The 12,021-nt window shown below is 35.6% G+C and overlaps 1 protein-coding gene across 3 annotated transcripts in view; it reads left to right on the plus strand.

Annotated features, from left to right (window-relative positions):
* The window catches only part of LOC144313063 (cadherin-10), a 175,545-nt gene that overhangs the window by 145,392 nt on the left and 18,132 nt on the right, over positions 1-12,021 (plus strand). For all 3 annotated transcript variants that reach the window (XM_077896363.1, XM_077896361.1, XM_077896362.1), the window contains exons 6-8: positions 1,867-2,054; positions 3,609-3,862; positions 8,594-8,730. In XM_077896363.1, coding sequence (XP_077752489.1) covers positions 1,867-2,054; positions 3,609-3,862; positions 8,594-8,730 — 579 coding nt within the window. The remainder of the gene's footprint in view (positions 1-1,866; positions 2,055-3,608; positions 3,863-8,593; positions 8,731-12,021) is intronic.

Below are 12,021 nucleotides of genomic sequence, written 5' to 3' on the forward strand. Positions count from 1 at the left end.
AAGAAGTTTGAAGCTCTGAATAATTATCCATAAGATCAATGTTCTGAAAAGGTAATAAAGAATATGATGAGTAGCTGTTGTGAGTAATATGTAGAATGAGTAGGAGTGGCTTTTCAATAAGCCTATATTCATCAAGGTTATTGATGAAGGCTCTGAGGCAGTCATGTGAAGGAGGTGAGTGAGAGCCATCTGAATATGCAGGTAGAGAGCCAATAGGACAGTAGCCAAGCAATGAGTTCAGAGTTGCTTTCAATAATGTGTTACCAAAAATAGATGGAGAGGAAAATATAAAAACAAACAAACAAAAAACAGGCTGAAACCAACTGGGGGTTACTGGAAGCCAAGTCTTACTGCTGTCTCCTGATGAAAACGACATCCCAAAGGAAACAGATAGAGGTGCCTGGGTTAGGTGGTTAGGGCTGCCATAACAAGGTACCACAGATTGAGTGGCTTAAACTACAGAAATTTGTTTTCTCACAGATTTTGAAGCTAAAAGTCCAAGATTGAGGCCCAAGATCAGCAGGGTTGGTTTCTTCTGAGGCCTCTGGTTGGCTTCCAGATGGCTGTCTTCTCCCTGTGTCTTCACATGTGCTCTGTGCCTCTGTGCCTGTGTCCAGAACTCCTCTTCTTGTAAGGACACCGATCATATTGGATTAGAGCCCACCCTAATGATCCCCTTTAACCTTAATTATCTCCTTATAGACCCTCTCTCCTAATGCAGCCACATTCTGTGGTACTGAATGGGGGATCGAGCATCAATATGTGCATTTTGAGGAGCACAGCCTCCAAACACTTACCATAATACTGTAACAGCACCATCTTCTCGAATCTGGTAAATTCCATTGTGATTATAAGAAGGTAGTGGGAGAAGACTTTTACGTGAGGGAAATACCACATGGAAAACAGAGAGAGATTTAGGAAATTGAGATTTAGACAGGGAAACCTTGAAAAGTCCAGTTTGGTGCAAATCTTTCATAGAAGTGACTAAAGGAAAATACACTGAGAAAGATACACACAAGAAAGATCGTAACTGGATAAGAGGTCTGGGCTTTCTTGTGTCTATTCAGGAGAATTCTGTAAGGTTTAGGAGCATGCAGGTGCTCCAATCAGAAGTGTGCTTCAGGTCAATTAATCTGTCAGTAATATGTAATTTATGGTCAGATGCTAGAACATAAATCTCACTAGGAGAAGAGGTTGGTTCCCACTGGAAGCACAAGTAGGTGAGCTGGAGGCTTAGATAAATTCCTGTTTTGCACTGGAATAGAGGGGAGTTTGTCAGAATTGACACTGTGAACAGCCTCTTTGTATTTCTCCCACAGACCATCCTTTGTTTCTCCTGCCACAAAGAGAAAGAGGATTCCTCCCTACTAACAGCTGATTTCACAGAATTTTGTGACATTCGGTCCTTTAGCAGAAATAACCTAACAATAGTCAATAACTAAATACAACAGAGGGAAAAACAATTAAATATAAATATTCACTGTATATTCTGGGATTCATGGTGATTGTATAAACACGGGTACCTCTCTGCAGTCAAAGCTGATCTCTAGTAGTTATTTGTGAAAAAAAAAAAAAAAAAAGAGACAATGTGCTCATTTTCAAGCCAGAATTGTTAACACTCTTAGAGGCTGGTACTCACTATTTGTAATGTGCACAGGCCCAAGCCCTCAAATTCCATTTTTTACATTTCTAGACCTTAATTTAGTCTTATCTGAATCATGTGTATTCAACCCATTAATCAGTCAGCATTGGTGTAGAGTTCAAGATTTATAATATTTTCTCATACACAATTCACTTTGAATATTCTATTGAGAAATCTCTATCTCTCTCTATCTCTCTTTCTCCCTTTTCTATATTTTTTTGCAGACACCATCCACCTTCGTGTTCTTGAGTCTTCCCCAGTTGGCACAGCCATTGGGAGCGTAAAAGCAACTGACGCTGACACTGGGAAAAATGCAGAAGTTGAATATCGAATTATTGATGGTGATGGGACTGATATGTTTGACATCATAACTGAGAAGGACACACAGGAAGGCATCATAACTGTGAAAAAGGTGCGCGGCATCGGTATAAATTCAGCAAATAAAAATTTCCTTACGTGCTATCCGCTCATGCATTAACCATTGAGAGACATCACTGTCAGTGCAAATGTGACTTATATTGTGCACAAGTATGAGAAACATCAGGCCAAAGATCTCCTCAGACATTTCGACCAAATGCTTTTGTTGATTGAAACATGAAACTCGAGGTCGTAGAAAATTCAAAAGGCGAATTAATATACGTGTGACTCTATTTCTAAACCAGGTTATTAACCTTCCCCCAAAATAACATTGTTTTCTTAAGAAAAAGTAGTTAATAGCTAATAATGGCAATATATCATCACAGTTGGAGGCATAAAAAGTAGCATGCCATCTATCCAGATGTATGAAGCAATAATTAGAGTTGCTAATAAAAAGAGCATATTTTGGAAGATAATTTAATTGTTCACATTTTCCCTTCTGCTACTTAAATTAAACTTTTCTGCTAACATATGCTCAGTGATACAGTTTAAAGGTAACTCATTTTTTTCCCTTGTAGTCTGTACCACCATTATAATAAAAAAAAAAAAAATCAAGGCCCAATAAAACTTAGATCCTAATGACATGTCCTAAAAACATGAAGTAACCACTGAAGCACTGAGTAATCACAAAACTATCCAGAGATGCTGTTGCAAAGGCCAAGGTACACAAGAAATGTTTTTAAATGGACAGTGACCAGCAAAGGAGGGAGCACCTTCTTTGTTGTTTTTCATGACTGGAAAGTAATAGTAATGCAAATGGAATCTACACCTTATCAGATGAAAATGGAAGGTGGAAGGAATCTGACTCAACAATGTCTTTTTTTCAATGTTAACAAAACATACCTTTTGAGGAGTAAGAAGGGAGGAGCTTGACTTTACACTTGTTGATGATCAAACTACATCGATGTTTACGTTCTCCTTTTTTCTTTCATTATGTAACCCAATGACTAATTTGCTATCAGAGTTTTTCTCTGTGCTCTTTACTCAAAGTCTTTCTTATCTTTTTATTTTTATTTATTTTTATTTTTTATTATTTTTTTAAAGTCTTTCTTATCTTGCGTGTTTCATACATCTGTCGAAAGTTCTCTTAGTCTTCGAAATGTTGTAAAGTTGAGGTAGTCCCACACCATTAAACTGAATGGACAGGACCACAGCATAAATGTAAAAAGATGACCGGATTTGTGGCTTACCAACATGAAGCAGTTGCCAACACTTCCGCACACACCCAGGCACACATAAGCACACAATCTCTCAGCCCATTTTTTTTAATGAGTCACCACATTATAAGCTAGGTTTTAAGACCCTTTCTAATTTGTCCAAGATGTTAGATTAAAAATCTAATCTTCCTGTGTTCTGAAATATTACACATTGAGAACCTGAAAAGTAAAAATTGAAACCTGATAGGTTAAAGGTTATCTTATTATTTTTGATTCCTTTTAATTGTTTACACTTAATGAACAACTTAATAGAACTCAAAGGGGTTTGAACTTGAAAGGGACTTATAATCCAATTCCCTCACTCTAATTTGATGATTTATTTACTTATACAGCCACTTGACTATGAGAGCCGAAGACTTTATACTCTGAAGGTTGAAGCAGAAAACACCCATGTGGATCCACGGTTTTATTACCTGGGACCATTTAAAGACACGACGATCGTAAAAATCTCTGTAGAAGATGTGGATGAACCACCTGTTTTTAGCAGATCCTCCTACCTGTTTGAAGTTCACGAAGATATTGAAGTGGGCACGATCATTGGTACTGTGATGGCAAGGGACCCAGATTCTACTTCTAGCCCCATTAGGTAATTATGCCTATGTTGGAGATGAAAGGAAGGGAATTAAAATAAATAGAGAGATCATGAACATCTATTTATAGCATTTAATGCATTGAGATGTATGAGTCTCTCTGTAAGGGGTATGTAAATCTGATGAGCGCAAGTGTTTAGATTGTCTCTGAATGTTTGGGGGCCGGAGCCTCTTAGCCTAAAACCTAGCTTGTATCATCTGTCTCTTCACCATATTTGTTGTTCTGACCTGGGTACAGATGAAGGGCACTGTGGCACCTGTGCGACAATGGAACCAAGTCTCGTTATTTGGGCTTTCAGTTGTCAAACACTGTGTGAAGTTGAGAGCTGTAATAGAAAGAATATAATTACAACAATGTTACAATGCAGTTATGTCACGTTTTGGAAACTCCTTTAGACTACCACCATAGAAGGGGAGGTTTTTGTTTTTTTGTTTTTTTTTTGTCTTTATCCAAAAATACTTTTTTTATTTTTTATTTTATTTTTTTATTTATTTTTTTTTTAAATTTTTATTTATTTATGATAGTCACAGAGAGAGAGAGAGAGAGAGGCAGAGACACAGGCAGAGGGAGAAGCAGGCTCCATGCACCGGGAGCCCGACGTGGGATTCAATCCCGGGTCTCCAGGAACGCGCCCTGGGCCAAAGGCAGGCGCCAAACCGCTGCGCCACCCAGGGATCCCAAAAATACTTTTTTTAAAAATTGAAGCATTATAGAAAGATCAGAGTAATTTCAATTTTTTTTTTTTTTTTTTTTGCTTCGCTTTGCTCTCTTAGGGCAGCCTAAAAACGTAGGAGATGTAATAAATGCATACAAATGAGAAAGATTCAAAGTTTTTTTTTTTCAAAAGTTTTTTATTGGCATTTGTTCTGTCCTTTTAAAAGTAATACAGATATTTATATTATACAGATATTATATTATCTGTATATTATACAGATATATAATATTGATTATCAAACTATTGACTATTCATTTTAAACCGTTAGTACATCATGAGTTTTGGGTTTCATTTGCTTCCCTATTCTCAACAGGTTCATTTTCTCCCCCTTGCTCCCCATGGACAAGTCAAGTAAGCGTTTAAGGGATAGTCAACAATTTCCAAGCACACTCTTCTCTGATTCCGAAGTATACAACAGCGAAATGTCGAGAATCTCTAATTTTATATGTCATGTGACTCTGACTCGTTAAAGTTAAAAATGCTCCAGGATCTGCCACATTTTCAAGTGAAGTCATGTTTTATATATGAAAATTAGTATTTGATGTATATAATTTTATCTAAACATTTCTTTTTTGTTTTGTTTTTATGCTTTTTTTTTAAATTCCAGTGTAGTTAGCACACAGTGTTACGTGTTTCAGGTGAACAGAACAGTGATTCGACACGTCCGTATATCCCTCAGTGCTCACCAAGACAAGCGTGCTCGTAATCCCCTTCACTTCTTTCACTCATTTCCTGACCACCTCCCCTCTGGGAACCCTCTGTTTTCTGTAGTTTAGAGTCTGTTTTTTTCTTTTTCTTTTTTTTTTTTTTTTTTTTGGTTTATCTGTCTGTCTCTCTTTATTCTTTTCTTTGTCCATTTATTTTGTTCCTTAAATTTGACATATGAGTGAAATCATATGGTATTTGTCTTTCTCTGACTGGCTTATTTCACTTACCATTATACGCTCTGGGTCCATCTATGTCCTTTCAGATTACCTTTTCTTATTTTCACAGAGAGCATCACAGGTTACATATATGGTAATCATGTGGAGTTCCCAGCTGTCAGCGTGACTTCCCCATAATTGCCTCTTCCTCAGTCCATTTGTCTTCATTGAAATTGCTGTATTGCTTGGGTATTTTTTTCCTTTCAAACTTTTATTTTTTTTTATTTTTTATTTTTTTTTTACTTATAACTACAGAACATTTTAATTCTATTTTCAAGCTTTTATATAACCAATATACATGTTTAATTTTACCTATTCAGTACTTTCCAAGCATTTTCTTGGCATCGCTCTCCTAAGTGACCTCAACAGGCTATGTTCTGTGTTACTGGTTTTAAAGTGGCTTTTTTTAAAATGAAATATAATATTTTTAAAAAGAGTTCCATTTAAATCCAGTGTTTTTTAAAGTGGCAATATAAAGATATTCTCCAACAATGTAATAGATTTTGCATCCTCTTATACACTGATGGTTATTATAGGTCAAAATATGCCTGTAGGATTTTTAAGCAAAAATAAAATATTTAATCAAGCCTAAGGAAAGAATCCATTTATGTATACTATATGGTAACAGAATTAATGATGTTATTGCTTATTAATAACAAAATCTATGCTGTAAGAGTTTCATAGGATTGAATTTACGTTAACTTGATGTAGAAAATCCAATTGAATGTTTTTGGATGTTAATATTGATAGGTCATACAGGTTTTATACATATATGTTTATATATACTTATATATATAAAATCAGAAATAAAATACCTTTACTATTTATGAAAATGATAATACTGGACATATTATAAATTGTTTAGGTCATATTATGGTTGTTAATGCAATAATCAAAGGGATTTACTTAAATGTTCTGAAAATGATTTTAAAAAGGAGAATGAAAATTAGCAAAAATTATTTGCCAATAGAAAATTGGAAAATATAATTATATAATGTTTGAAAGAGAACCAAGATCTCTCTATCTTTGAGATAATTTTACATAATCCTCTAAATTTTGTCATTAGCTTTTAAACCAAATTATAAGAAATAAAACAAAAGACACATAAAATGATTTGACAAGCCCAATAATGATTTATATTGATTTGCCTATTGCAATTTCATGTCATATTTCTATAAAAATAAGGAAACTTATTTGCCAAAATGCCAAAGAATTTAATTATTCTTTTTTCCATTTAACAAATATTTGTGGATCCCCTATCAGATAGTAATGTATTTCTCAAGGAGTTCTCAGTCTATAAAGGAAGAAGATTCAGTATGAGACAAGTGCCTATCACATTTCAAGAATGATGCTTGGGTCTTTTCGGGTTTGATTTCCTTTTTGAGATGTAACTCACATTTTGATGTTGAAATGAATTCCTAATACAATGTGGTAAATGATACCTTTCAATATTGTAGTTAGTGATGAATGGTACAAGTACCTTAGGATGGAAGGGGATAAATAAGCTTCTACTTTAGGTAATCATGGAACACGCGGGTGGAGGAGGTAAAATTTACATGGAGTCTTTCAGTAGTAAAGGCATTTTGTCAACTTGAGACAGAATTTGTGAATTATTCCAGATACAGAGATTCGATGTTTTGCAAATGTATGTGTGAATGGTAAGATATGTGGTTTGAATGCAAAACTGCATTCATGTTGTGTTAATAGAGAGGGCTAGGGCTTATTAAGGAGATTTGTTAATTTCTGATCCGTTCCATTAACAACTGATTTAAAATAAAAATCTAAAATAAGCAGTCCTCCAAAGTAAAATCGCATTAGCTGTACTGACAGCTTAAGTTGTTCTTTTAATGCAATTTATTCAAAACCCATCATAAGGATTGTTGGTTTCAACTGATTTTTGGAAATATCATACAGATTTGGAACATTAAAAGAGAGAAGAGTTTTAGGGCTCCTTAAAATTTATTTTGTATTATTACTTACAAAGCACAATTTAAAAATAATATTTCATAGAATTTTCCTTAAAAAAATGAAGGTTGTGGCTTAGGAAAAGATAAGCCATTACTGAATGTTACTCCTGGACCTGTCATCTTTGTTTTGCTTTGTTTATTTTTTTCAATATGGAGCATTAAATATAACTTGAGGATTATGCTTGCTTACTCAGGAACTATAAAGCATTTGTAAGCCACTAGGTCTGTGAAATGGCAGGTAGTGATGAGGGGTATAACCTCAATCTTAAACCTTGCCTGACAATTCCCCCAAATAATCCAAATAATGAGATTTATTTCAACTAGAGCAACCTGATGGATCAACCCAGTGTTAGGCTTTAGAGTGATCCCCCAACACAATGCCTTTAATCAATTTGCAGCATAATTTGTTTTCTATACATATGTTAAGACTTTTCTTTTTTCCCCCTGAGACTTTATTTGGTACAAATGTATAAAAACTCCTATCCTAAACTTTTCTGTTTTAAAACATCTCTAGTTAATATGTATACATTTTTTTAATGGTACATGTGTTTAACAAACTGAAGCTCCATGGGTATATGCCATGGAGTCACTAAACATCATCATACATTGATCATCTACTACTATGATGAACTAATGTCTCCAATTTCAGCACTAAGAAAACGACTCTGCTTCGGGGAATGCTTTTTTGCATTCAATCCTTACAGTAACTCCTTAACAGTATTTTCAACTACTAGGTCAAGTTGTTGGTAATGTAACCACCTGTAATGCCAACTATTTTGTGGAAAACAAAACCAAAAAAAAAAAAAAAAAAAAAAACAGCTTCCCAGCATCTAGTTGAATATGGCAATAGATAGTGATATTTAGAAGGTCAGCATTTTGAATGCTGAACAAAGTGCTAGCTCATGCCTTGGGAAGAGGAGGAAGGTAAAGATGTTGAGGGTGAGGGTTCTGTATGTGTGCATGTGTGTGTGATAAATCAATGAAACAATCCTCATTCTACATCAGTACTATGTGCATTTATGAAATTATTATATGGTTACTGTGCGTGTGTTTGCATTGCACCATTTTCTCCCACAAACCAATAATATTGCCATGTTTTTCTCCTTGCTTTCAATGTTCAGATTTTCCTTGGATCGCCATACCGACCTTGACAGGATCTTTAACATACATTCTGGAAATGGATCCCTTTATACATCAAAGCCACTTGACCGTGAACTATCTCAATGGCACAATCTTACTGTTATAGCTGCTGAAATCAGTAAGATGAATTTCATGTTTATAATACTTAACATATAATTATTATTAAAAATAATTTCTTCTCATTATACACATGAACTGTAATTTTAATTTAAGTTTTTAAAAGGCTTCAGACTAATACTACTCTATATATTAACTAACTGGAATATAAATATGAGGGCAGGGGGTGAGGGTGAATGGGTGACGGGCACTGGGGGGGGCACTTGACAGGATGAGCACTGGGTGTTATTCTGTATGTTGGTAAATTGAACACCAATAAAAAATAAATTTATTTAAATAAATAAAATAAAATAAAATAAAAAATAAAATAAAATCTTGAACAAAAAAAGAATAAAACATTGATTTCAAGCAAAAAAAAAAAGGCTTCTCAACACCTATACTTCAGTAGTTTCTATATATATTGAAGGATAGTTACAGGTATCCCAAATCAATATTTCATATTGACTAATAAAAATTGTCTAGAATTAGGCAGTAAAGATATCCTCTTTGGGGGAAAATACATACACTAGATTGATTACATGGGCACTATAACATCAATGCTAAATGCTGGGCGTGTACCATTTAACAACAGACATGTAGGTAGTATTATTCCTTTTCGCAGATTAGGAAACCAAGGTATTGGTGACAATAGCTAATATTAAGCACTCTGTGCCAGGTATTAGTCTAAGAATTTCATATTAATTTTCTTACTAATATTTCTATTGACTTTATTTAACAGAGAAGGAATTAAGGCTCCAAAGGGTTTTGGTAACTTGCCCAAAGTCACAATGCCGGAAGTAGTAAAACTGAGATTTAAAGCTAGTCGTTCTATTTCTAGATCCAGTACTTAATTCAACACTTAATTTATAAAATTCCATCCAAGGAATAACAGGCAGAACCAGGCTTCAAATCAAATCTGTCTCTAATTGCAAAGGTTACTGCCCAATCGCAGGACTTGCCACATAATTTGTGGAGCCCATTATGAACTAGAAATGTCAGACCTCTTGGTAGAAAATGACTCAGACATTTAACATGGCAACCGCAGAGCCTTAAAATAAGCATGAGGCCCTCCTCATGGTGAGGCTTTGTACAATTGCACGTGCCTCTGAAGCCCCTTTGTCCACGCATGCAAACCTGTCCGTGGTTTCTAATTCCTGTTCTGTGATTTACTGGTGTAAAGCAACTCTTGAACTATGTTTTAAAAGAAGCATTAATAGGGACTGAATCATGTTGCAAAACTAAGCCCATACATTCCAGACCTGAGGCGCTAGGCTGAATCGACAAACGCACATCAAGGTCAACTTATTTGAAGCCACCATTCCAGCATTGGGAAAGCAGGATGATGAGGCCAAGTCATCAAAAGTCTCAGAAGGATGGAACTAAGCTGAGCAGATCATTAACAACGAATTCAAAGATTTTGCTTTCTCCTTAAATCTGGCTCTGAAATACAGATTACCTCCACCACCCATATGACCCAGTTTTTTCCGTCGTGAGATATAAATGGCTGTGCCTTTTAAGGCCAACCAAAGAGTTGTGGGTTTTTTTGTTTTTTGTTTTTTGTTTTTTTCGTTTTTCTTTTAAGAAAAGCTTTTATTTCTATTATCTATCTCCATATCACCACAGTTAGATATGCCCGACAGGGTCCAATCTGATCATTCCAGAATCATGGTTGTTTGTGCTCTCTGCATGATTCAAGATCCTAATTCAAGCCTAATGAGTTAGGAATTGCATTTTCCATTTCAGATACTTTGAGAAATTTAAGTTCTAAAGCTAGTTGAAGTAATTACAATTCTGTAAAAAGCTAAGCCAATTACGTTCTTCTTTTTAAGAACTAAACCTATTTTTTGCCCTTAAGTGAAATCAATTTATGGAGTAACTGCTGGAAATGCCTACCTGCCAAGCCACAAGCAGTCAGAGGCCCATTATGTTGTTCTGGGTATTAAATGGATAAGGGAGAGAGGGAAACAGCATATAGGAAATTGTTTTTACTAGATTTTAAGCACTGGGTTTGTGGTGAGCATGCATTACGCCAAGCCCTAAGCGGGGCAGAAGGATGTTTAAATGTACTTCTTACCAATGCGTTTTCAAGCCCTGCCTCTAACAGTTTAATTCTACATTCCACAGCAGTATATCACATCATACGGCTAGTACCACCTCAGGTAATTATTTAGTGCATTATACCATGAAATAACTTCTCTTTTTCTTCTTCAAAAATATTTTTAAATGCCATTTGAAGAATACAAAATCTAAAATTAAGGTCACAATTGGATTGTAGAAATCCGTTGTAGAAACTAATGAGTTCCTCTCACCACATCTGAAAACTTTACTATGATCATTGCATTACATCCTGGGATACGGAGAGCAAAGTTTATGGCCAAAGAGCTCCATTACCTATACCTAGTTCCTTGATAGTGGAAATTCTTGGCCTTCGCAGGTAGAAGAGTTACATCTTTCTAAAAGGCTTGGATTTCTAGATAGTGATTTAAGCTTTCCATTTCTTGGATATGGGAAGGCCTGTGTAGACATAGGAACGCTTTCACATGATAAGATCCCTTATTGCTGATACATTCTTGCTATTAGTAGAGTGTGCTTGGATGGCTCTGAGAGAATCAGGTGGTTAATATGCCGCCTACCATGATGCTTCTTGCAGTGCCTTATGGTTTCACTTGTGCATAAGCTGCAGCATCTACCAGTAAAAAGATTCGTGTAAGCGCTGTTGTTTGAATAGGTGACGCTAGGCCCGGTGTTTTGCAAACCCATTTATCCTTGTGGATTTAGCATTTGATTTGAAGAGGCTTGAGTTATCTGTAAAGAAGCTGAGGAATCTTCCTCTCGTGTCAGGGAAAGGCCTGACTGCAGTTTTTTAGATCCGAAATTGTCCCGCCTCTCCCGGCTTCTGTGGCATAGTTAGAAAGTGAAGTGCTACCAACGAGAGTTATTTTTATGTCCAGACTCTACATTGAGAGAAAATATTTTGCTTAGGCCCACTAACTATATAAGGAGATGCAAAAAGCTGATTCTAGGAAATATGGAAGGATCTTACCATTCTGGAGAATCTTCCTCTTGTGTCAAGGAAAGGACTGACTGTAGTTTTTTTAAATCTGAAATTGTTCTGCTTCCCTTGGCCTCTGTGGCATACTTAGAAAGTGAAGTGCTACCAACGAGAGTTATTTTTATGTCCAGACTCTACATTGAGGGAAAATATTTTGCTTATGTCTGCTGACTATATAAGGAGATGAAAAGCACATCCTAGGAAATATGCAAGAATCATACCATTCACACCCATAGCAACTGTGCAGCTCTAGGTAGGTTG

The sequence above is a fragment of the Canis aureus genome, chromosome 4, assembly GCF_053574225.1.
Source record: "Canis aureus isolate CA01 chromosome 4, VMU_Caureus_v.1.0, whole genome shotgun sequence".
Lineage (NCBI taxonomy): Eukaryota > Metazoa > Chordata > Mammalia > Carnivora > Canidae > Canis > Canis aureus.